Here is a 26,176-nt window from a genome sequence, read left to right as displayed (position 1 = left end):
CTGTAAGGCAAGTTTTTTCGTAATCTTCTTTAAGCAGTAGTAACCCGATTTTTTTTTACTTAGAACACCTTGTATATTTTTTAATATTACGAACTCACCGATAACAAAGAACAATTCCTTAACACATTTTGTTATAGCTATCTTTACCGATTGTCGGAAGATTTAAATTTTCATGAGCCCTTTATACAGATTATTCAATTTATCGAATTTGCTGCTCGTGAGAATTAATATGTCTTTCGCTTTCTCTGTAGGAATCTTTATACTCATATCATTTAGTATATATAGTATTGACTCTATATTTTTTACTATTAAGAGCATGTCAATTACAAGGAACAATTCCTTAAAACGTTTTCCTCTACCTGGCTTTATCGATTGTTGAGATATTTAAGCCCTCTTGAGGTCATGTTTTAAACATTTTCCAAAGCTATTTTTTTCTTTTTGAGACAGTAAAACTACTTTTTAATTTAGAATACCATGAATATCATATGATTTTTCCTTCCGCGTCAACTGCTTCTAGGTGGGGCAAAGCTGAACCTCAGTCGCATGCACCTTAGCACATCAAACACTACTTTTCCAGACTCTTGTCTATTTTTAATTCTAGTCTGCCACTAAACTAGCACAATGCTTCTGAAGCTAAATATAATCGTGTATTTCAAGTAAGTAACTCATATGCGAGTGGACAATAGACCGATGAGAAATACAATATGAGTAGTAAGACCTACGTAATATTACGAAACGATGTTTTGGGCCGGTAAGACTTATTCTGTGACACCACCGACAAGTTACTTTAGTGAGTTTTCAATAGTTATATGGGGGCAAATAAGGACCTGAAGCCGGGGGAACTGATCCTGAAAGAAAGTCCGGCCCTGATAGGGCCACAACTCAATGGCCCTGCTCGCTGCTTCAAGTGCTTTAAACCCATAAATTTGCTCATGTGCTCGTTTTGTGAGCAGTGTAATACAGCTCTAATGTGTGTTGATGATTGCAAAGGTATTTTAGAACGTTTTACGTAAGTATGTTATAATACTATACAGCATCATATTGAATTATACAGGCAAATACCATCCAGAGGAAGAATGTCTCGCCCTCAAAACCCAAAAAATGAAAGGGCAGATTTTGGCAGAGAACCCTTCAGTTATATTCCCATTGCGCTGCATCTTACTCAGCATTTATAATCCCGAGGTTTATGAAAAAATTCTCAATTTGGAGCCTCATTTGGAGAAGAGGAGGGACACGGCAATATGGAGGAGGCACAAGTTGTCTGTAGAAGAGGTTCTCAAGGAGACTAATCTGTTGACTGAGAAGGATGTGAAGGAAGAACTGGTGCAGAGGATTTGTGGCATTTTGGATATTAATTCTTTTGAGGTAACTAGTTTTTGAATAGTTTTATCACAGTTTCAATTAAAAGAACCGTAAGGTGTTACTGTGGGATTATACAACCAATATTCCTTTGCTTAATCTTGGATAAAGTGTCCTAATACAATATGCATGAAGAAAATCTCCGAGATAAACCTATCCAATAACTGCGATTAGCTGTGCTAATATATTCTAGTTTGGAATGTATGTAGTGTTGCCTACATTTAGTTTCGGATTTTTAAATATTGGCTGCGTTTACATCGCTAACGGTCATCTTTAAAGATTAAATAGCATTATTCTTAACCTGATTAACTTCATCAAAGGAGATCAGCAAAATTCTCTACGAGTCCTGAATTGTCCTTATTTAATTTACCTCGATACCATTATATTTAAGTTCCATCCACATGCAGTGATGACGCTCTGCCTCAAGGGGTCCTTTAATAACTAATAACATTTTGTTTTAGGTCCGCCCTCCCAACAATGCAGATAACCCTATCACTAACCCAGAAAGTCAATGCCTTAGAGCTATTTACCCCACAGTGGCCATGATTGCCCATAGTTGCATATCCAACACCCATATATCTGTAGATGATAATTTCGTTATGAGTATATACGCCAAAGTGGACATTAAGCAGCACCAACCCATTTTGACCAATTATTCCGACGTTTTGCTTGTGGGTTTTTGTAGTAAAAATTATACCTATATTACATGTTAAAAATAATAGGGCAACAAAGAGAGACAAGAACACCTGCTGGAGGGCAAATATTTTGAGTGCGACTGCGACAGATGCAACGACCCTACAGAGCTGGGGACAGAGCTGAGCTCTCTGGTGTGCCACAAATGCAGAAAGGGCTTTTTAAGGAGGGTGGAAATGGAGAAGGGTTTTAGAATCTGGCAGTGCTGTGAATGCAAGCTGTGCTTCAAAGACTTCCTTATCAATTTAGCTATTGATGAGGCCAGAAGGAGAATTGATGATCTGGGTATCTATGTTATTACTCTATAACTAATTTCCATTTTAATGCTCCTTTGCAGATCCAACAGATATCAAGCAAATGGAAAACCTCTTCAAAAAGCTCATGCTAACTTTCCATCCCAATCATTACCTCCTTTTAGAGCTGAAGCAAACGATGGTGAACCTTTACTCAAAGCTGCCTCACTCCAAAACCAATTTAAATAGGAAAATCGACCTGTGTGGCCGATTGCTATCGGTGCTCACAAAGTTGGAGCCAGGAATATCCAGAATTAAGGCATTGACCATGTACGAATTGCAATCGGCTCTTGCCGACATATCTCATAAACAATACAGAGAGCTGGAAATTAGTGAAGAAGAGTTGGTAAAAGAGCTTCAAACTGCAGAAACAATCTTGAAGGAGGCTGTCAAGTATTTGCTTTACGAACCCCCAAAGAGTCCTGAAGGGAGGATGGCACAGATGGCTTTGCATGAGCTGAAGATGCTGCGCAACTCTGTTAGGAATATTGAAAAGGATCTGTTGCACAGTAGTATTGAGACGGAGGATGATGGTAAGAAGGGTGAGGTAGTGAAGAGGCTGAAAGAGAAAGCGGAGAGTAGAGCAAAGAAGAAGGAGGGGGAGGAGAATAAAATTTTGATCGAAAACTTGGCACCTCCAAATATTGTGAGTAAGAAGGGGAATAAGAAGAAGAAAGGAAAAAAGTAATTGATGAGCCGTAGCACTCAAGTACAAAAGTAAACTGAAATATATAATATTAATAAACTTCTTTTACATACAACATAAATAAAATACTTATTAGTTTATTTTTCCATCAATTGCACCTGTATGGGTGCTTCAAATTCGACTTTCAAAATGGTTGTGACTGTTTCGTTAAAGTTGTACTAAAAAAGGATTTTTAGAAATTCATAAATATTGACCCAAAAACGTTCAAACCCTCAGTATTTGGTCCTTTCATACAAAAATAATTCATTTTGTAACTTAAAAAAACCTATGGGTTAATAATGTTGTTTCTCAAACGAAATTTTGTAGGAAAAAAGTCGATTTTGTTTCACTTTACAGCTACAACATGCAATTTAGGATTCTGAGACGTTATTTGCTTTATAGCATAAATTCCCTTCAAAAGGAATTCCCGTTGCTGTTCAGACAGCATTTGTAGCGAGTTTGAACTTAAATTCACAAACTAATATCCATTGGAAATTTGGCTTTTTTGGCTTTCGGTCCTTCGTATGAATCTTCGGACATGAGGAAAGGGATTTTATATTCCAACGTCATATTATTATCCGGGGGAAGCCCTACGCAAGCTTTCAGGATATTCTCAATGCAAGCTCTTTGCCTGAAGAGGGCGTTTATTACCGGAGTGCCATTTGGGACCTAGAAAAAATCGTCTCTGAGACCCTAGAAAATTACGTCCTTTGTGACTCACCAAGGGTGCCTTGCACAAATAGCTCAAAACCGACATCACTGGATGCAGTTTTGTGTACTCTTCATTTAACCCCTGCCCTTTAACCTCAATTCTCGAAAACAACTCAGCCAAAATCACCAAATCCAATATCAGCGGAGTTGCCAATAAAGAGTCTTCGCAAGTATTGTGTATAACTATGGTATTCGTCCCACCCATCATCAATTCTGAGGTGTATTCGTCCATGGCTCGCTTTGAGTCACCTAAACAACCCATATATTATACCACGCGGCTCTAAATTGTAAACCTCCCGTTAACTTTTTAATCATTTTTTTTTAAATTCCAAAGCAGCACTAAATAGGACAAAAATACTATCTTTTGATGTTTGTTTAATTTTCAAAATGTTGCTTACGTCACAGGTACGATAAAATGACCGACTTTTTTCAATCGAAAGATGGGTCAAGGGACAGCTCAAATTAAAGATCTTTTAAAACTACAGTCAATAGCGTAATGCGATTCAAAGTCTATTGATTATTTTTTAAGAAAAATTACTACAAATTTCGTGAAAAATGCAATAAAAACAAAAAAAAGGAAAAAAAAGCCTAGACACGTTGATTTTATTTTCAAGGGGACACATGGTGACCTAAGTGTTAGTGTCTTGGAACCTGTCCCTTAGGCAGGGGCGTAATGTACCCTTAAATTTTAAATGACACCCTATCTTGACTGATTCCTCATTTTAAAGATTTTTCAATTCTGATTACAACGGTATATGACTTTTTTCATTTTGGTTTAAATGTGGCAGGAAAATCATCATTTAAAGAATAAGACAAGATATCAATGAATATAAAAAGGTTATTTAATGAAATGTTCAAATTGTTTTCCCTCTACTTCCATGCAATAATAAAACCTTTCCTCCACTTCCGAACGAGCATTTCGAAGCATTCCGGGCCTTATCGCATGTCATTCTCGAACAATTCACCAACGAAGCTCCTCAAGTGAGTTTAATCGTGTTGCATAAATTTTGGACTTTAAGTGTCCCCATAGGAAAAAGTCTAGGGGTGTTAAATCTGTCAATCTGGAAGACCGCTCAATTGAACCTCTACGTCTTATCCAGTGATTTGAAAAGTTCTGATTAAGAAAATTATTGTTCCCCTTGAAGACAAAATCGACGTGTCTCGGCATTTTTTCTTTTTTTTAATTCCGAAATTTTCCAGGTAAGAAGTTTTAATTGTCACACCCTGTATGTATTTACTTACATACGTATGCAATTTTAGGTTTAGAATTTATCCAAAAAAATTATGTGGGGAGAGTGTCGATGTTAATGAAGAAGACAGTGAAAATTGGAAGCGTGATAAAGCCTCATCCTTTAGAAAAATATCACGAAAAAAATGTGTTTAATGCTAATGAGACAGATGTGATTTACAAATGTCTTCGCGATAAAAGTCTCACTTTTAAAAACCAAAGCCGCCATGAAGGAAAAAGTAGCATGGAGCGAATAACTTATCTTTGTGTTACAAACATGGATGGATCTGAAAAATTAAAGCTTTTAATCATTGGCAAGTCTTGGAGTCCACGATGTTTTCTAAATGTTAAACGACTGACTGTAAATTATGAATCAAATTCAAAAGCATGGATGACGTCGGCAATTTTTGAGAACAAGGCCCTTAACGTGGGGCATCAGACTGAGTAAAGAAGGAAGAAAAATTATCATATTTATTAACAATTGCACTGTCCATCCTCGGGACGTTACAAAAAACCTAAAATCAATCGATATAAGATTTTTTTCCCACCAAATTTAACGTTCAAGCTACAGCCGCTGGATCAAGGCATAATTGCCAGCCTAAAGCGCAATTATCGTCATCGAATTTTAACAATACTGCTTTGCCAATTTACAAAAAATGCCAGTATATCCAAATTAAACTTAATGGATTGTGTTCAAGAAATAAGCAAGGCATGGGTTATTGATGTTAAATTGCAAACCGTTGCAAATTGCTTTAAAAAATCTGGATTTGGTTCGTACTCCGCATGGGAGGAAGAGAACGAAGTTCCACTGATTTTTTTGAAGGAAAATGTTTAAGAAGACATTGAAGAAAATGCTAAATCTTTACTATCACTAAAATTTGAAGCTTGGAAACCAGTGAACGAGTCTTTAGAAAAGCCAGGCTTCAACGATTTCATCCACTTTGATTACAACGTCTGCACATCTGAATTCCCAATCGACGATGACATAGAAAATTATGTTGCGGTAGATATTGGCAATAATAATGCAGATAATAATTTAGACGGTTTAAGTGATGATGATAATGAAGAGACAATCGAATCACCTTCGCATGCAACAATTATAAATGCATTGAAAGTTCTGCGTTCTTTCTTGTATACAAGTGATGACACAACTGGCGAATTTTACAAATTATTAAATAAAATTGAGTCTCTTAGCGAAAATAGAAGAAAGTTAAAATAAAATTTAATAAGTGATGATTTTAATAAATTAAATTAGTGATTATACTACATATAATTGCACTTATTAATTTTTGTTTTAACTATTTTCTATTGCATGTATGATATATGAATAATATATTTTTCATTTAATTTTGTTTATGATCTTTATTTTAAATAATAAACCAATAAAATTTTTGCGAACAAGAATTTTGTTTTGTTTTCAATTTTCTCCTCGATTTTCGATAACACTCGAAGTCTCGATAAGTCGAACTTTTTGTCTGGCAAGTCGTAGTTCGATTTATCGAAGTTTGACTGTATATATATTTTTTAAATTTAATTTGAAGTGCCACCTGACTCATGCTTCAATTTTAAAAAATCTGCCATTTTGTCTTACTGATGATGTAACAACCATTTATAGAACCATCATTTAGAAAACCAACATTAGAAACCGTTTAGAAAAATAAACAAACATCAAAAGATAGTATTTTTTGTCCCATTTAATGGTGATTTTGAATTTAAAAAATAATAATAGTTTGTTAAAAAGTAAACAGGAGGGAAGCATAATTTAGAGCCGCACGGTAATATCGTAGGGCTCAAACAAATAAAAGGGACTTACCGACGTATGGCACGTACTTGATGACCACAACGTGATCAGGCTTTTCCTTCTGATCATAGAGAATGTGGTTTGCGGCCACCATATCATCAACGACGTTGCTCTTTGATATCTAAAATTAAGTTAAAAGAGCTTCAAATAAAATAATTTCTAATTTAGTTAAATAGGTAATACCTCTTTGGACCTGAATTGCGCAGGAGCGCTCAGATTCTTTCCATCATTGTTTCCCAGATGGTTGTAGCTGACTATGCTCACCGGCTTAATTCCAGCACTGATCAAAAAGTCCACCAAAACGCTTTTTAGTTTGGTTTGACCAGATTTGAAGTCGTCCCCTAAAATATCTCGTTAAAAACCCTCTTCTCAATGCCCTCTCAAAAAATTACCTGCTATGAATACTCCCTTTTCCACTGCATACTTAACCAAACCCGGCACAAAGGTATTTTGTGGTGAGCCATTGATGTAGGTGCATCCCATGGAAATCGCTGCATAGGCATAGAGAGTTGAAGGAGACATTTCTTCGTGGTCTTTTTTAATGGCCATCTTCAGGTTTTCTGCAGTATCGTTAATTCCTTCTAAAACATTGCTAAACCTTTCAGTGTTTGCAGTCCACATAACAATGACTTTCTCAACTTTGGAGGTGTTTTTAAAATCTTCAATATCATCCATGATTTTTTTAACTTGCTGAAGCTTGGTTCCTACGAGCACATTGTCAGCTCTGGATTTTTGGTTAGCAGCCACATAATTATCTTCAAAAATTGCAGCTCGAGGCTTCAATTTCTCCAAATGAGGTATCAGCTGCTGTTGCAAGTTATAATCGAGCACTTGAGATCTCTCCATGGCTTTTGCTAAGTTCTTGGAGCTGATGTCCCAGCCATCAAGTACCAAATCGTTAGGGTTTACTGAGGGAAGGATGTGTGAGAGAGGGATATGTACGCCTTCTGATAAGCGGACTGTTGACGCTTGGGTAACTGAGCCGTACCTGCATTAAAAAGATTCATTGACGGAGTGACTGAAATGTTTACACTTTTTTACCAATTGGCTTTCTGAGGACCTCTTTTGGTATTCCAAGACAGGCCTAAGCGATTTGCCACCACGGAAGCTGTGAAAGTGGCTCCGTTATTGCCTCCCCAACCCACCAGCATGACGCCCAGTTTGGGGACTTTGCGCTCGGTGCGAAAAGTGAGAATTTCTGTTACGTTGGTGGCCTAAGAGAAGTATAACACTAATTCTAGTTATAAAAGTATTAATACATTTTCCGATAAATAACGCTTTATCTGAATGGCTGAATTGCACGCCATGACAATGCTGCTGGAGGAAGTATATTGATTTTCTCAGTAATAAGAGGCGATAAGGTACGTTTCCTGTGGGAAGATAATAAAAAAATGGGAGTGTATGAGCTACAGTATACTGGCATATGTAATTTGAAGCAAAAACTGAAGATAATCGACAAAATACGTTCTAAAAATAATTTCATCGCTATAAAATTTAAAAACAAAAAGTACCTATACTAAAGAGACAAAACTCGTAATCAATAGAGAATTTTATGAATTTTCGTTCGAATTGAGGGAAATTCTTTCATTTCAAATCTACGTATCAAAAACATTAATAGGCGAAAATAGACAGTATTATTTCGACTCACCAGTTGGTCAAGATAATCAACGGTAAATTCATTACATTGTTTGTAATAACATTCTATTTAAGATTAATTATTCATAATTTGATTACAACTCAATTTGTTAAATGACATTTAGTTAAGAATTCACTAATGTCTATATTAGTTTTTCTATTTATAAGGTATAATCAACATGGAACAACAACAGCGAAAAACAATATCCACCAAATTATCAAAAAAACTATGAATCTAACATAATTATTAATTATTTGATTAAATTAATAAACTTACCACAATTTCGTCTCCATTCCTCTCAGCGTGCGTGTACTGATAATTGTACTTAGCCTCAATGTATTTATCGGAGTATTTCACATTAGGACTATTAACAGTCAGTTCCATGTTACCTTCAGGCTTATAAAGTTACAAAGCAACTGGAAAATAGGGAACTATCACAGACTGCTTGTGGCTAATACATACATATATGTATGAAATAGCTTAATAAAATCCGATAATAATCTAAAGCTGAGTAATAAGTCATTAAATAAAGTATACTTATATGCATATACCTATACTATATTCTGGGAACCGGAAAGTGTGTGAACGGTGGTCATACGATTTTATTTTAATATCTTGCACATATGGTAACTGTTTGTATAGAGAGTGCCAAAAAATCGCTGAATCGTTGATAAGAACCAATTTATTTAAAAAAAATACTGCTGGTGCTATTCATAATATTATAATCTATTAATTCAATAGATATTTTATTTATTGAAATAGTTTGGTAAGAACTGTAATATTTTTTATCACTACTTTACTACAGCAGTAGCGGTTACATTAAGTACACAGTTATTAGACAACAATACAGAAAAATACTAAATTGCTATATGAATCTAAATCTAGCATCATGGGACACAAAATCAATAAATATATCAGGTTAATAAATAATCTAATGCAAATTGAAACTTACCAATAGCAGGATTTTCAGACTGGTTCACAAACTAAATATACTGCTTATTTTTAATCTAATTTAGGGTGAGCAGACTGCTTATTTACCGTAAACGTCAGTACAACGTCCTGCTGAAAGTAGCTTAGAACAGCATGCACTGACATCTGAACACCCTGCGGTTTACGGTTTTCGCCAGCAGGAATTATCGACGTATTCTGGAGAATTCTGTATAAAGACGTAATAAGCGTGTGTATTCTGCCGAATCAATGTACACATATTTTCATCTAGATGTAGATACTTATACGGTATGATGAGTATATTAGAAGTAAATCAGGAAGTTCTGTATAAAATGATGAAATTTGAAAATACATTAAAGAAAATATTAAGTTGATGATTTCATTAATGTTGAATTGTTGGGAATGCAATGAAACTGGGTATGGAGTATTATCAGCATGTTGTATAAAAGAATAGGCAAAGAAATTTAAAATTGACACCATAATTTTTAAATTTAGGACTAAATTTAGGAAATAAACTTTTTTCTGGATGAAAGGGTGAATGTTAAAGTTTGTAAATTGATTAAGGCTAATATGAGAATGTATTTATAATGTATGTTAATATCATATATTTAACAAAACTAACAGAACTAATGAAATAAAAATAATTTGAATCAAATTAAATTTTAAAATGTAAATAATTTATCATAATTTTTTCGTTTACGCAGAGATAATATCACTGTCAAGCTTTCCTTACCTATAAAGTACCTAATCTTATTCAAAAGATGATGCAAAGGTTTCTTTCAAAAATATTAATTTTTTTTTAAATCATTAATAATCACAATCTCCCGATTTTAAGTATAACATATGTTATATCAAATGTGTCTAGATTTCGACGAGGAACTCAAATATGTAAAAATATACAGGGTGTACCATTTAAAAACTTGCAAGTTTTTTCGTTATAGCTTTATGCCGTGTGTATTTTATTATCACTTCAATTTGTAGCCTCAACACAACTCTACATATTTCTATTAAAACCTTTTTTAAAAATGCTATAGGGTTATGAAGTTTTCGCTATTTAATCTATCGTAGGACACCCTGTACAGTAATGCGCATCTTTAGTACTTTATTTGTTATACTCATATTCATTCCTGATTAACAGCAATATTTAAAAACCTGAATTCATGGCCTGTTAAACCACTAAAAAAATCTTTTATGTTAAAATTTGCTACTGAGTTTAAATCATTGTCATCTGCCGTCATTGTATTTCACCATCGATCTAGATGAAGAGAATGAAACATTGCTAATTACAGTTTGATAACCGTCAAAATTTGACAAAATTTTATAAGGTATTTGAATAGGCAATGTTGCCAGATGTAGTAAAAAATTCAAACCAATTAAGGTTCTCTGATTTAATGACAAAAGTTCATTAACCGATGTGAAATTTCCTTTGAGATATACTAAAATATTTAAAAAGTCGAATTTAGGGTTCAATAAACAAAGAAATCTGGCGTAGCAAACATTTTGTGACTTCACTTAACTTAGTGAAAATGCAACGTTGCGTTTCTCAATTGTTCTTATTCATGAACGCCACATTTTGACAAGATTGTTTAGGCAGGAACGTTTGTCAAATCATGTAAAAATTTAAGGTTTCCAGCTCTTTTCTGGTTTAAGCAAACAGGAATTAGAAATTTCTTTCCAAGTTCGGTTTAAATTAGATTTAATTAAACCACATAATAAAATTCCAGAAATTTCTTTATCTATTTTTAACATATTTTGCACGGGGGGTCGACCCGGTTTTACCCCTGCTAAGGGCTGCGCCCACGAGTAGGGTATTGATTTCGTAACAACCATGCGCCCCCTTGGAAATGCGTTAAATTCCCGCTTTGGCCTCGGATTTGGGGTGAACGTGGAGGGTCGATGAATGCGACGATGGGGGACTCAAGTTATGCTTTAAACCCATTTTTTACATTTAAGGGAAATTTAGTCCGTACTTTTAGCAAAAGATAAAACAATATTTATCTATAAAAATAATATTATTTACCTTCATAAATTTTTTACAGTTCTAGTCCGGATCTGCTTATTTTTATAGAGTTTCTCTCAGGTTTTTATGAGGGTTTATAATAAAATAAATTGATTTCATTTGGAAGCCTAAAGGGAGGCTCAAAAATACAACGTAACAATTCGTCTACATGACAACTGGTCAAGAACAAAACAAGTTTAGAGGTCAGTTACAAAGGCTTTTACTCTCAAAGAAAACAACCGGGCTTACCCTCTGAAGGCTCCTTAGCTCTGTTATTTTTTTCAATAGTTTGAACGTTAAAGAGCTCCTTTTTTCCTTCGAATGATATCTCAGAAATTTGATGCAAAAATATGCTGAAACGTATGTACATAAACGAGTTAAAAATACATGACACAGTACATTTAATTGCTATTAATTTGTGAATCTACCTGAAGGTCAGATAGAATGGCTTTCCCTTTCTCCACTTCCCCGATTTGCTAGTCAGTGGCGTATCTTATCCCCAAAATGTGAAGACCTTCCAAAAAAACAAAGAGGAAATTGAGCTATTTATACTGTATATTACTCAATATATTATATATATTCAGTAATCTAAATGTTTGCTTCATTTTCAAAATCTCTTCGATCCACTACTGATTTCCTCATCATTTGATGGTCAATTTTGGAATTGAAGAAGAATTTTCTACCTTCAAAATATATTAAAGTCAATAAGGTCTCTTCATGAATTTTCAAAGCAAATTGAAGCAATTTCATGCTTTAATTTCCATTACTTTTTGATTATTTTGAAATCAAATTTCAAATGTTCTTGATGTTTGCTGAATTTATTATTTATTAATTCCGAAATTTTGTATAACTTTTTTAGATTTAAATTTTTGTTAAGTCAATGATTTTGGATTAGAATAGCTGAAAATTTTCCAAAATCATAGACAAGACGTTTCAATTAATGTTCAAAACTTTCTGGGTTTGCTTCTGATTATTTCAAAATTTGCTCATCAATTAGGAAGTTAGATCAATTTTTCGATTTCAAAATATATTAAAATCAGCAGTTTTTTGATGTCAAACTTGCAACGAATTTTAAAAAAACATATTGAATAGAACTTCATTTTTTCCAAAATTTTTTGAATATTTTAAATTTTGATTCAGTACGCTCCTGATCTTTTCTTTTCAATTAATATATATAATTTTCCGGCTTCAATGTTTGCTAAAATTAGTGATATATCTTGAACCAGAGCGATGAAGAGCTTTCCGAAAATTCTGAAATTTGAACTATGAACCCTATATAATTTTAAGAATATTAAATGTCGGTTCAATTCGTTCCTGATATTTGTTAAATTCGTTTACTAATTCCGAAATTCTAAATAAATTTTTCACATTAAGATTTTCTGTTAATTCGGTGGCGTATCTTGGACCATAACGATGGAGAATTCTCCAAAAAGCAGAGAGAATTGAGCTATAGATAGCTAAATTCATGATTAATGTAGGTTATTCGTGTTCACACTTGTTCAGGTTTGGCTTGAACATTGAAGACACAAAAATAATTTTGAAAAAGTAACAAACATTAATGAGTAGTACTCAAATTGTCCTGCTCTGAAGTTTTTAAGCAGTTAGCCGCTCCTGCCCGACTATATAAAAATTTGTCTTCAATCTAAAATCTCCCTTTCCCTTTCAAGGCCTATCGTATGCAACACGCGACAATAACAACGTAAACATAACATATTAATTTTGAATAACATCCTTTAACTATGTTAATCACTGGTTGGTGTTAGGTATCCTCATTACGAAACATTCGAATAATCCATCCGTTAAACTTTAGCCAGGATTAAAATAATAAAAAAACATAATTTTACACAAAAAGGACCCAAGCCTGTAAAGCGACCAGCGGAAATTCTAGGGTATACACGATTTCCACCCTAACGGCGCGGCCCCTTCACCCCCTCACGCTCCCCTCTTGTCGCCCTAGTCTCTCGACCCCCGCTCGAGACCCACCTAAATTAATTCCAGAGGGTATTTTCGGCCTTTTCAGGAGGGGGCAGGCAGAAATCGATGGCGCGCAGTGCCCCCCTCGGCGAAGGGCGCTCCGTTTAGGGCCAGTCCTACGGCAGACTTGGCGTTAAAGTGACTCCGACCCACATATTTATAATAAATATTGAGTGGGGTTTCAGGTAAAATACACGATTTTGACGACGTTATTGCGGGGCGGCGACGAGGTAAGAGGTTTCTAATTTTTTAAGAAATATATCTTCATTTAGATAATTATACCTCTAAATTAAGTTAAATGCATTTTGCGAAAAGTTTTACAAGACTTAAATTAAACTGGCTCTTCTGTTTCTCAGTTTTCCTTAGTTTATATGCTGTTTCCGAAGTAGAGGGCCGAGAAATTCGTGTTAATAATTGGTAAAAATTTAATGAAAATGTTTTTTGAAAATCATGGAGAATTAGTACGATTCTTGGAAAAATTGTAAAAGGAGAAAAAAACACGAAAATTCATCCTCTTTCAATCCAAGCTTAAGTCGACATCTCTTACCGTTTTCGAGATATTGCCATCTAACTGAAAGCTTTACAGATAAAAATGTCGAAAATGGCCACTTAACAGAGATTCTGAATTGGAAGAGCGTTCTGGGCGTTATTTCACATTTCTCTTATATTTTATTCTGATACATAAGAAATTACATTTGCTAAGAATGAGTGTCAAACAACCGAGTTTGCTCAAAAATTTTCCAAACCTCCTCCATTGATATTTTCTCTAACTGTATTTGTAGCTTTCAACGTCTGCATCAATATGACACTATTTTTAGATGAAATCCCCCCAAGCAAAACCCATCCGGCTTCTCCAAGAGAAACACCAGGAGAACCTTGAGTTCATGCTAGGCAACCTCCTGAGAGATGAAACCCTGAGTGACATCACCATTCACTGCAAAGATGGATCTGTAAAGGCTCACAAAGTGATTTTGGCAGTGTTTAGTCCATACTTCAGAAAGGTAACTCAGCTACAATTCTCCAACAAAATCTAATGACATCAAAATAAGGTGTTTCAAGATCATCCGGATCAACAAGTAGCTTTCATGATTCACGGAGTGGGAGTTAAGCAGATCAGAGGTTTGATCGAATTGATTTATAGAGGAAGCACGGAAATTTCCCCTGAATTGACTAATAAAATCTGTGATATTGCTGAGGAATTCGGCATTAAAGGGATTGTTGATGAAGTGAATAGTAATAATATGGAAATTTCCCTTATATAATTTATGTGTACTTTCAGAATGATAAATGTGCACTTAACACATCGGGTAGAGACACTCGATTTAAAGGGCAGAAAAGAGTCGCGGTTGATTTTGAAAACTCAACTGCAGAGCCTCATGCAAATAAGCTGCCAAAGGCTGTTACAGATGCAAGTGAAAATAAGACTTTGAAAGTTCCTCCAGGTAAAAATCAAGTTACATAATTTTAATAAGTGACTGCTAATAAAAGCATTTTTGGTATTTAGTGGCTTGCGCACCACTAGAATGTCCGGAACCCCTTAAAACACCCAAAGACTCAATAGACACCCCTGTGAATCTCACAAGTACCACCACGTCACCCCCCTCCCCGTACGTGCCAATGTCTGCTGAGGCAAGGCGCAGGACTAAATGGGCTCTTAAGCAGAGAAAATACAAGTGTTTATTGTGTCCTGCAAGGTAAGCGAAGCTCATTGATCGAAATAATTAACCTAATAAAATTCATAAAGTTTTAAGAGGGCATCACATTTGAGTCGTCACCAGCTGGTGCACACAGGAGAACGACCATTTGCATGTAACCACTGCGACAAAGCTTTTTCAAGGCACGACAAATTGAAGCACCACATAAGGAAGACACATATTCCTGATTATATTGGGAATTACATGGAAAACACAGCAGAAAGTGATATATATGTATGTATGTATTTTTGTGAGAAAAGAATTGCATTAACAAGAATAGCTAAATATGGATGCTATGTATAATAATGGATTTTAGGGTAAAAAGCAATATTTGTTATCTGAAGTGAGAGTGAACTATAATATAAAATACTCACTAAATAAGAAAATAAATTATATTTACCATTTCGTCAAGAAAATCTGGAACTTTTTTTAATTTGACAAGCAAAATAATTTGCAATTGTTAGAAATCGTTTTTCCAGACGATTGGTCATGTTGAATTGGATACTTCTCATCACACTGAAGATTTCGAAATATCCACTCGTATCACGCGAGAAGATCTTTTGGCTCGAATGGCCTCTGACCCGAAATCTAGACATCTAAACGCTCAAAAATTAGCAAATTCTTCTCCTGATGAGGGTACTGAGGAAGTTATCATCAAAGCAGAAGATTCCGCTGTACCTTCTATCGCACTGCAGTCTTCTGAAGAGACTAAAAGCAGTGTCGCTGCACAAAAAAAAGGGAGAGGGAGGCCTAGGAAGTATCCCCCAGGTAGGTTACAATTTTACTAATAGTATTATAGTGAAGTATAATAATATAACAGGATTTGTAGTGGCCAAACCTTTGATTAAGCGCCCAAGAGGACGTCCTCGTATAAACCGATCAGGTATACATACATTAATTTCTCATTAAATATTGTTCCATATCATGGTAAGTATTATACTATAGCCCGCCCTGCAGCCTTTTCACGGGCTCCTTCAGAAGCCTCTCGTAGTGAAGATTACGACATCACTAACATGCCATTTGGAGACCTCGAGTACCTAACTAAACCTCTAAGGATAGGACAGAATTCTGATAACGTAAGTTTGCTTTTATTTCATTTTCCATTATTTTTATTGTATGTTTTAGTTTGGTGTAAATACTACTAGATCTGTGGAGGCAAATCTGATGGAACCTTTGGTTGAAATAGAGTTGGACCAAAACAATTCAAATAAGACGTCTGTAAAGGACAAAATTGCAGATAAAGATCCAACAGTATTGCATCATAATACAGCTGGTGCTTTTCTGCAAAATATCGGCCTTTTGGAGAATAGTGCATTGGCCAAAATGGAGATTGGAGAGTGTACGATATCGGTCAGCAGTGCAGGAGGATTTTGTTAGGAATTGTGTTAAATATTTCTTTATTACCGTTGAAACAATAACTTGATAAGGCATATTATTTAATCTAATTTTTTCAAGATAATATAATTTTGTAATAAAGTAATTATATTTGATCTGTAGGGAGTACAGAAATATAAGATTCATTTTTTTCCAATTATTAATACATCTGATCACTGTCGGCATAGCTTGTTAATCGCAGGCAAGAAGTGGTATACGTTTTCAGAATTTTCTTAGTAATCTGAAATTCTTTTACTATATGTCAATAACCTAAATTTCTTTCTAAAATTCAAAGTTTCCTTTAAAATGTTTGCATTGCATTGTCAACTCCAAAACTCTAAATCATAATGACTGTCAGAGGGGAACAAACATCGAGTTTACCGAGTAATTTCCTATCATTTTATTCACTTAAAAATTTTCGGAGATGAAAAAACATCCAGATTAACAATAATTAAATATAGTAGGTATATATATATATATACATTATTAACATGGTTCAGGCTCCCTGCTGATGACAACTCAAAAATAAAATTACCTAAAATAGTTTTATACTCACATCACTATTCAAAACATCGTCGGTCGTTCTACAAATCACGCAATTCTAACTTAAAACTTGCATTGCCAATCACCATTTAGCACCTGCCCACATGCTATTGTTTTGGCGATTGATCCAAATAATCTAAACCGTTATTTAGGGCCTAAAATATAAAAAAGTCCGTTTATCATAACTGTCGAGCTATCTAAGCACTGGCTGCGATTTCTTTCATTCTATTAAGTGCACTGCCCGCCTTGAACCAGGAGATTTGCAGGTCGTTAAACGTATGATTCAATTGAATCTTATCTACGCTGCCGTCTTTGTGCTTGATCTCGCATTCCACCGTTTTCCCAGGTGACAAATTCTTCAGATTTTTTAAAGTGATTTTGTCCGTCGGCTGGATTTTGTCGTAATCGCTTGGATTGGCGAAAGTGAACGGTAACATGCCCTGTTTCTTCAGGTTGGTTTCGTGGATACGTGCGAAGGATTTTACAATGATGGCTCTGCCTCCCAAGTGACGAGGTTCTAATGCTGCGTGTTCTCTAGAGGAACCTTCACCGTAATTTTCGTCTCCTACTGCTACCCATCTGAGGCCTTTAGCTTTATAGTAACGGGCAACATCAGGAACCCCAGCATATTCATCGGTGAGCAGGTTTTTCACTTTATTCATTTCGTTATTTTCATAGTTTGTGGCTCTAAAATAACGAAAAAAGCTATTAATTTGTTACTTAATCAATGAACTCGGCAAAAATGACATTCCAAAAATTGAACAATCTTGAAAACATGAACTTCTACCATATTTTTCGTAGCCAAAAAACTTTCACATTCCGGAGTAAACTTTACAAGTTGTCTAAAATCAGACGCTAAACGCTAAAATACTACTATGTTTATATCGTAGATGAATGTCCATTGAGAGAAGTTTCTATTCTATCAAGAAAAAGTTTGGTTCACTGTATGCGTTTAATAGTGTTTATACTAAATTATGTTACTTGGAGCCCCAAGTTTCAACTGTCATATGTTGATATGTATTCAAAATTCCATAAATAAGCCAGTCTTTTACACAGTAAAAGTTTAAGATACGAAAGATAATTTTTACCATATAACAATTCATTCACTATGCAATTCAAACTTACCCAATAAACATATTATTCGAAATGTTGTCCAAATGTCCACGGTACTTCAACCAAGGTCCAGCGGCCGAAATGTGATCGGTGGTGCACTTTCCTTTAACCTTGATAAGCACTAGCATATCTTCCAAATCCTTGCCGTCCCACTTGTCAAAGGGCGTCAATAGCTGCAATCTGTTTGATTTAGGGTCAACTTGAACGTTCACTTTACTGCCGTCATCTAAAGGCTTTTGATAGGTGTCCTGACCGGGGTCAAATCCTTTTGAGGGCAATTCATCCCCGAACGGAGATGAGAGCTTGAACTTTTTACCATCAGAGCCTAAGGTTCAAAAAGGTTAAAACTGCAATTTATAAGTAAATTTTAGAGGATTACCGGTAAGTTCATCGGTGACAGGATTAAAGTCTAAAGTTCCAGCAATACTGAGGGCAGTTACAAGTTCGGGAGAAGTTACGAAAGCATGAGTTGCAGGATTGGCGTCGTTACGGCCGGTAAAGTTACGATTGTATGAAGTAACTATGGTGTTCTTCTCGCCTTTTTTGACATCTTTACGGTCCCATTGGCCAATACAAGGTCCACAGGCATTAGCCAAGACCTGTTTTATTACGAAAAATCAGCTACAATATGTTAAATTCAATGGGAAACGACATACAGTGCCTCCGAAGTCGGTCAAAGTCTTGGAGATTCCATCTCTTTCGATTGTAGCGCGAATTTGTTCTGAACCAGGAGTCACGTTGAAGGGAATTTTTGATTTTATTCCGTGTTTCATTGCTTCTTTAGCAATACTAGCGCATCTACCTAAAAGATAGGAAATACAGGGTATTAACGTGATCTTGTTACACACTTTAGGGTCGATTTCACTCAATAGATGACAAAAAACTAAATAATTAACTGTTCACAAATGTCTCATTTCCATACTACAAGGTATCAAATTTATTTTTTTAATTCATTTTCTAAAAAGAAACACTTCTAATAAAAAATTTGGTGCTCAGTAATTGGTACTAATTTTATTAATAATAATTTAACAATGTAGACATTTTATGAATTCAATGTATACTACTGTGTTGCCTATGATCACATTCATCCTCTCATATTGGGAGAAAATGATATTTATTGTCTGCATCAAATCAGCATTAATAAGCCGGTATTATAGATGATTGAATCACTTAGCAGTTTGAGCATACATTTGCAACTCCTATTTCAAAGTTCTTTCTTCAAAAAATTCACACAAAACTTACCCATGTCCTCGTATGAGCTGTTGGTGCAGGACCCGATAAGTCCCACTTTTATGTCTAAAGGCCATCCATTTTTCTTTGCGTTTTGCCCTAACTTGCTGATGGGACTGGCCAAATCCGGGGTGAAGGGACCATTGATATGCGGCTCCAGCTTGTCCAAGTTAATTTCGATTACTTGGTCGTAATGTGCGCCTAAGAAATTACCCAATAATTTATGTTTCAACAATTATTTTTTAAAACCGTCTTACTTGCATCGGAATTGAGCAAAACCTTCTGAACTTTACCGGCTTCCTCAGCTATCGCACCCCTATTAGTAGCCTTCAGGTAATCCGCCATTCTGCTATTGTAAGGGAACACTGAAGTGGTGGCTCCAATTTCAGCACCCATGTTGCAAATAGTCGCCATACCTTTTTAAATTTTGAGCTAGAATATGTATGAAAAATGAATTAAGTAGTGCATCACCTGTGCAGGAAATTGAGTCAACTCCAGGGCCGTAGTATTCGACAATAGCCCCAGTTCCACCCTTTACAGTAAGAATATCTGCTACTTTAAGAATTATGTCTTTAGGGGAGGTCCAGCCAGACAATTTGCCTTTTAAAGCAAGATAAATTAGACATAAAATAGATTCAATAAAAGAGAGGTCTAACCGGTTAAATGGACACCGATAACGTTGGGACACTTCAGCTCCCAAGGGATATTGGCCATGACGTCAACGGCATCAGCACCGCCCACGCCGATACATAGACCGCCCAAACCACCCCCATTGGGAGTGTGGGAGTCGGTACCAATCATCAAAAGACCAGGGAATGCATAGTTTTCCAAGATAATTTGATGGATAATTCCTAAATTCGTAAAAGTAAGTATGATTTTTACACATTAAACTTAATACTTCAAAAAACATGTTTACCATGCAGATAATACTTTCGCCATTGTTCTGCCACCACAACACCTAAAAATAAACCTTCATGCGAACACTTTACCTGATCCGGGTTTCCAAAAACCAACGCCATACTTGTTGCCAGCGGAGCTCAAAAAATCGTACACCTCCTTGTTCAAATCCTTGGCACGTGCCAAATCCTTAACTCCTCCAATTTGGGCTTCAATCAAGTGGTCGCAATGGATGGTACTAGGTACGGCCACCCTTTTGAGACCTGAGGAGATGAATTGCAACATGGCCATTTGGGCAGTTGCATCTTGCATGGCCACCCTGTCGGGGCGTAGCCGAAGGTAGGATTTGCCACGTTCGATTTCCTGTAAATTTTAGTTGTTTCAGGAGAAAATTATTAATGTATTGTTAACTTAAGCACCAAACTAGTTTCAAAAGAAACTACGAATTTGACCAATATCTATCTATTCCAAGGTTTCTATTATACTATACATATAATGGAAATTAGCTTGTAGTTAAAGATGACATCACATTAATAATTTGGCCCTTAGTGGACGAATTTGGAAATGTTTAATGGGTAATGGAGGCATTCCAGGTTAACTAAGAAATATTTGAGACAAGTGGTGGACATTTCAATGCCCATAATTGAGATCTACCTACAAGATTGGTTAAAGTAAAAGAAAAGATTTTAATGTTTATTAAGAATCCACCTTCAAACTAGATTTATCTGTCATGATTCCTAAAATATTTCAAAAAGAATGAAAATATGTCATTTCAAAAACTTTCATTGGGTAATACGTTCTGGGTTTAGTCCCAAATTTCAGTGGTGTTTTTGGCTTAAAACTTAGACATTGATCGAATTTAGCAACATTTATCTGCAAGTTCAAGGATCACAAAAATTCTTTCTAGTTTCCAAATTTGAAAGTGTAATTAATCGGCCTCAGACTTTAATCCATTCAATGAAAACAAACATAAACATCTTTGAACTTTGCTTCTATCACATAATGCCTCCACTGCTGTTTCACAGGTCAGGCTTATTTATTAATAATATTATTTAAAGGAAATGCATTTAATTATTGCTTTGGTATGATTAAATTATGTTAAACAATACCCTACATATCAGCGAAATACTTGTGAGATATCGAAAATCATTAGCTCAAATCTTTATTATTTTGATTACAACTGTCACAGTTTCTTACCTGTGAATCAGGTTGATCCAAATGGGAGTACAAAACCTTCTCTGACAACGTCAGAGGACGGTTGAGCCGCTTCTTGACTACCTCAAGATTCTTCACAAGTTTGTCATAGGGCAGGGGATCGGTGTCAAACTTTGACATTGCAGTCTTGACTGCGGCTGCCGCCAAAGGTGATACATGGAAGCATCGAACTTGGACTTCGTGAAGGACAACGCTCGATTTTCCCCCCTGGAAGGATATTATTGCCACTTCAATATATATACACAATAACTTTTATGTTTTCAAGTGCTAAGTATTTGAGTGTTCATTGCTTCTATAGATTTCTAGAATAATACTGAAGTTAATGCCTATATATATATACAAATCTTTGCTACTGTGTTTGAAAAATTTGGATCTCAAGATGTGTATATGAAAAAGTATTTAAAATAATTTTCATGCATGTGACAAACAACTTATTTATTTAATAAATCTTTAGCAAAATGGAAGGATAGAATATTATGATAAAAAAATGTCATCAGGCATTTATATCCAAAATTAAAATTTAAAAGATCATGGTTAAAAATTACGGAGCAAATAAAAATATATCTTAATAAATTATTCCTCATAGAGTTAGAAACAGAACATGTATTAATTAAAATGCTTGTTGAATAATGATACTGAACCAATTCTCCTCACAGCATGAAAATTATATCAATTCTTGGTAAACTACCATGAAAAAATATATTTCTTCATTGTGATACCTGTTCCTCATTTGCAATTAGGTATTACGAAAAACTGCAAATTTTAGTGATTAATTTTGCACCAACCTTCTGTTTATATAAGTATAAAATGCCCTCAAAAAATCAAATTTAAAGCCAATAAAAGTGACAACCTATTTTTTTAATTATTGAATCCTAAATAAAAATATGGTTGGCACATAGCCCAGATATTTCACTGGCATTAATACATTTACCCTGACTTAGTAAACAACAATGAAATAAACACAACCTTTCCAATGCCAATCAGGGCTAAGTCCTAAGCTACTTAAAATTTGGCCCTTTTATTTAAGAATTTTTCAGGACAGAAATACATAGACAAGATTTAAACTATTTATAATTATCTCCCCTTAAGTTTTAATATTATGTAACTTGAGTCAAGTTAAGTGTTGCTTAAAACTCATCAATTGTGCGAACTTCATATAAGATGATCATATAAATATGAATGTCTAAAGGATGCTCATTCAGAAATGGGTAGCTATATTTGTGTAGAACTCTCGATTTTAACTTTGACTGTAACTATATATATTCAATTTTAGTGGTGTTAGTATGATAGGTATTTCTGATAAATATCAAATGAGTTTATGGAAGCCATCAAAAAGATAGTGAAGTTTACATGTAGTAAAATTGTCTATCGAAATTTAGTATCGAGCAACAAAAACTTACTAGCATTGTATGCATGAAACTCTAATCTGAAAGTAATAATCATAAACCTCAGAAATGGCCAAATTAAGTTGCACGCAAAAAAAATTGGATGAAAGGAGATGTTATGTAACCGTCATACGAAGTGTTTCCTGGACACACCAACTAAATTAACAAAGCAGCAATACTTACATGGCGATGCAAAACTCGCATACAGTACGCCATGGCGTAGAAAAACGATGTTTAATTGCTGGGACTGCGGTATTAAAACGGGTCTCGTGGGGCCACTTTGAAATTTGGCACTTCCAGCAGTTTTCGTAGTGGAAACCGACTGTGAACAGAGAAGTGCACTTGCGCGGTCTAACTTTTCCTGTGACGGAAACGAAAATAACCTATAAAATCGAGATTTGCCGTGGCGAATTGATAATGCCTAGCCCCCGCTTCCCAAGCGCCGTAATTTTATCAGCAATGAGATGTTTTTTCGGGTCTTTTTTACGTTATCAAAGGCGAGATTTTGGGAAATAAAGTCCAGATGATCGTAAAGTTCAAAATTCCAAGCGTCATCAAGACGACGTTGACAGTTTGGCTAGAGGGAAAATTCATCTCTCTTATTAAAGTAATTTGACCTTATGGTTTCCCGGACCATTTATTTAAATACTTTCCTGCTCTTAAGAAACAGTAAAATTATAAAATAATTTTAGATAAGATATATAAAAGTTATAAATGATTTAATTGGTTTTTTAAACAGCCCGTGTTAGTATTTAAGGGAATATTCTCACAATTTGGCAACATTGCAGACTCTATACTGCCAAGCGCGTGACTGATCAGCTGGTTTACTAAAAGCTTTCATACACGTAACTCTTATGACTTCGATTTGGTCGGATTAATTCAGTAGCCGGAGATTTTAGTTTATTCTCTATTACAATTGCAATTTTACTATTGGAGTTTGCTACAATAGGTTATTATGACTAAAAGAATTATCATGTATATAATTACGGCGCCCAAAACTAGCGCCTTTAATACCAGTAAAAGCGTATATACCTTCATTTTTAGAATGTATAAAGGGTTGCCGATTAGGTGTTTCCGCCATTAATTAAATTTTCAATACAAACAAACCTCCAGTTTTCAGTTAACATGACAAATATTGCTTTTTCATTTCGGTTTCAATAAATAATGTCTGATGGTACTTTTCTTCTATCCCTTATGGGCCAAATTGAATTTTTGGACATAATGGCACCGGCGAACGCATCTTACCACTGCAAGTATGAGTTTTACACAGGGCCGGACTGGAAAATCATCGGGGGATTGGAAACGGGGCTCTCTCAAGTGGCCCACGTCGTTAATAACAATGATAAAGTGGTGTTTAACTTTCCGATTGATGTGCAGTTCAAGAGCACCAACCCTTTCGGTTGTAAGTATATGGTTTGAGTTAAAAGACGAAAAACCATCATGATCATTTTGAAATTAAAAAAATAGGGTCAGCCAACAGAAATAGCGAATTTCGAACATCTCACTATTGTCAGAGGCATTTATCTGTTTTAATTGGTCCGAATGATTCTCGTGATGACTCACGAATCACATGCCGAGTCGTATTTCAAATTTCACGATATTTATTTATTTCTAGCATTATTTTAGCCTTCTCTACAACCCCTAGAATTTATGACATGACCTTTCAGGACACCCTGTATATCATAAAACTGAAAAATACTTCACTTTTAGGGCCTCAAATGGTTTTGACAGTCTACAAAGAAATGACCCTGGAAGGATACGGAAGAACACACGTACCCGTAAAACCAGGGTTGCATCAGCTGGAGGTAAATTTGGCCAGACCTAAAGCATCATCCCTTTTAGGTTACATTGGGTCTTTCTTTGGGTACCAACCAGAGCTGCTGCAACCTAAAATTCTAGCCAGCACTGACGGCAATAACCGTGCGTACTTATTTTTTTTGCTTTCAGTTAACTAATTAAGAATTCAGTAATTAGGATGGAAAATAGTGGCAAAGCCTTGCTGTCCTTCTACGTGGTTTCCCAAGGATTTTTGCGATTGGGCTACGACTTTGGACGTACTACAAAAAACGAATAAATATGCTTTTTTGTGTCTTTTATTACAGAAAGTTGACTTACAGTCATACGCATGAAAAAAACGCGAAATAAATACAAAAAACGGCTATCATACAAAATCTCTGCGAATATACTCTCAAATATACAAAGAATTAAAGCTTAGGAAAACAAAAAATATCAGTAATTAAAGTAATAAACTATACAATTCCTATTATCAAACATCGATGTTCTTAAACATTTATAATATAAATAACTATGTACCGAATTGCTCCTGTTTTTTTACTATAATCAAAGTAAATACATACAGGAAAGAAATCGGTGAATATTATTGATGTAAAGATGAGTTTGTTATTATTAGTATGGTAGTAAGTATATTACAATACAAACAGCTCACATTTGGGCTGGCCTGAAACTGCTCAGCAGCTAAAGTCCGCAAACTTCCAATTACATTCTAATGATTACTTTATAGTAGAGGCATAAAGTGACTATTTTTGTGACATTTTAATCTTTAATCTACCCTAATTTGTTTATTAAAAAAATCACTCGCACTCCTTTCGTATCCTTATCAAACAAACATCAATCGTCTCTTTGGCAGTTATCCATATTTACCACAGAATATACACATACAGGTGGAACCTGTAAAATGGTTTATTTGCAAATTGAGGGTTTATATGATCAATTTGGAATGACTGTATTTTTGCCTAATGCGAGAACTAGATTTCTGTTCTATATTACTAAATACTACTACGAATTTTTGATTCGGTATTTTGCGCAAATTTAAATTATCTAAAAATTGTTGCCACGTTGAGCAAAACTGTCGTTATAAGGTGTGACATAAGGGCTAAAAGGACCGAAAAGCCAGAGTTGTACCAGATAAGTGCGTTAGTAGGCGTGGAATTGGAATGAAGTGTATCAGTCGTATTTGGCACAGCTTTAATTGAGATTCGACACCAATAAAGTCCTTTTCTATGTTCTTAAAAATATATTATGTCAATTTCCTAATATCGTCAATAATTCTAGAAAATTCGTTTTCTTTTTTTTTGTAATATTTGCTAATTCTGATAACTCAGAGATGATTTATTCCTTTGGGTTTCACTCTCAAAAAAGAGCCATTTTTCTGCAAAAATTCGCTTATTATACAAAATTTCTAATATTTAATACATAATTAGTTTTATAATAAAATTATGTATCTAACTTTATATGTTAGATTTCTAGGGACGTTCCAAACAAAACCCAAAAAACACTTTATATGCCTTATATTTTGCCTGGAACACAATACCTATTCACATTTGAAAAACGAGAAAAAAATCACACCGGGACTATGAATTACACTCATGCCTGCATTT

At 35.0% G+C, this 26,176-nt stretch overlaps 5 protein-coding genes across 7 annotated transcripts; 3 read left to right on the top strand and 2 right to left on the bottom strand.

Annotated features, from left to right (window-relative positions):
* Positions 1-525: 525 nt before the first annotated feature.
* Positions 526-3,066, top strand: LOC136416890 (SET domain-containing protein SmydA-8-like). Its single transcript, XM_066402313.1, has 6 exons — positions 526-751; positions 806-990; positions 1,055-1,365; positions 1,821-2,030; positions 2,082-2,337; positions 2,390-3,066. The coding sequence occupies exons 1-6, from the start codon at positions 705-707 to the stop codon at positions 3,031-3,033; spliced, it is 1,653 nt and encodes a 550-aa protein (XP_066258410.1). The 5' UTR covers positions 526-704; the 3' UTR covers positions 3,034-3,066.
* Inos (Inositol-3-phosphate synthase) lies at positions 3,056-11,775 on the bottom strand. 2 transcript variants are annotated; one of them, XM_066402317.1, is made up of 8 exons: positions 11,603-11,775; positions 8,683-8,822; positions 7,812-7,984; positions 7,163-7,758; positions 6,954-7,111; positions 6,783-6,891; positions 3,752-3,990; positions 3,056-3,699 (listed from the first exon to the last, which is right to left on the bottom strand). In XM_066402317.1, exons 2-8 carry the CDS (start codon positions 8,788-8,790, stop codon positions 3,502-3,504), a joined length of 1,581 nt encoding a protein of 526 aa, XP_066258414.1. In that variant the 5' UTR covers positions 8,791-8,822; positions 11,603-11,775; the 3' UTR covers positions 3,056-3,501. The 2 variants fall into 2 exon arrangements, with proteins under 2 accessions (XP_066258414.1, XP_066258413.1); XM_066402316.1 differs by lacking the exon at positions 11,603-11,775 and adding an exon at positions 9,359-9,561.
* Positions 11,776-13,286: 1,511 nt separating this feature from the next.
* Positions 13,287-16,445, top strand: LOC136416891 (uncharacterized). Of its 2 annotated transcripts, none has more exons than XM_066402315.1 (10): positions 13,287-13,557; positions 14,146-14,328; positions 14,377-14,553; positions 14,607-14,769; positions 14,832-15,021; positions 15,072-15,255; positions 15,501-15,789; positions 15,851-15,904; positions 15,967-16,097; positions 16,147-16,445. In XM_066402315.1, exons 2-10 carry the CDS (start codon positions 14,146-14,148, stop codon positions 16,396-16,398), a joined length of 1,623 nt encoding a protein of 540 aa, XP_066258412.1. In that variant the 5' UTR covers positions 13,287-13,557; the 3' UTR covers positions 16,399-16,445. The 2 variants fall into 2 exon arrangements, with proteins under 2 accessions (XP_066258412.1, XP_066258411.1); XM_066402314.1 differs by having other exon boundaries at positions 13,289-13,557; positions 15,842-15,904.
* Positions 16,446-16,777: 332 nt separating this feature from the next.
* On the bottom strand, positions 16,778-23,235 carry LOC136416880 (probable aconitate hydratase, mitochondrial). Its single transcript, XM_066402293.1, has 11 exons — positions 22,962-23,235; positions 21,376-21,600; positions 20,271-20,541; positions 19,938-20,132; positions 19,753-19,881; positions 19,539-19,697; positions 19,294-19,482; positions 18,708-18,853; positions 18,431-18,650; positions 18,064-18,376; positions 16,778-17,625 (listed from the first exon to the last, which is right to left on the bottom strand). The coding sequence occupies exons 1-11, from the start codon at positions 22,992-22,994 to the stop codon at positions 17,136-17,138; spliced, it is 2,370 nt and encodes a 789-aa protein (XP_066258390.1). The 5' UTR covers positions 22,995-23,235; the 3' UTR covers positions 16,778-17,135.
* A 624-nt stretch (positions 23,236-23,859) lies between these two features.
* Positions 23,860-25,095, top strand: B9d1 (B9 domain-containing protein 1). The gene is made up of 3 exons (XM_066402351.1): positions 23,860-24,180; positions 24,489-24,698; positions 24,746-25,095. The coding sequence occupies exons 1-3, from the start codon at positions 23,943-23,945 to the stop codon at positions 24,850-24,852; spliced, it is 555 nt and encodes a 184-aa protein (XP_066258448.1). The 5' UTR covers positions 23,860-23,942; the 3' UTR covers positions 24,853-25,095.
* The last annotated feature ends 1,081 nt before the right edge of the window (positions 25,096-26,176 follow it).

Source organism: Euwallacea similis, chromosome 25 (genome assembly GCF_039881205.1).
Source record: "Euwallacea similis isolate ESF13 chromosome 25, ESF131.1, whole genome shotgun sequence".
Lineage (NCBI taxonomy): Eukaryota > Metazoa > Arthropoda > Insecta > Coleoptera > Curculionidae > Euwallacea > Euwallacea similis.
Note: the sequence above shows the minus strand (reverse complement) of the source record. Positions and strands in the feature narration are given on the sequence as shown.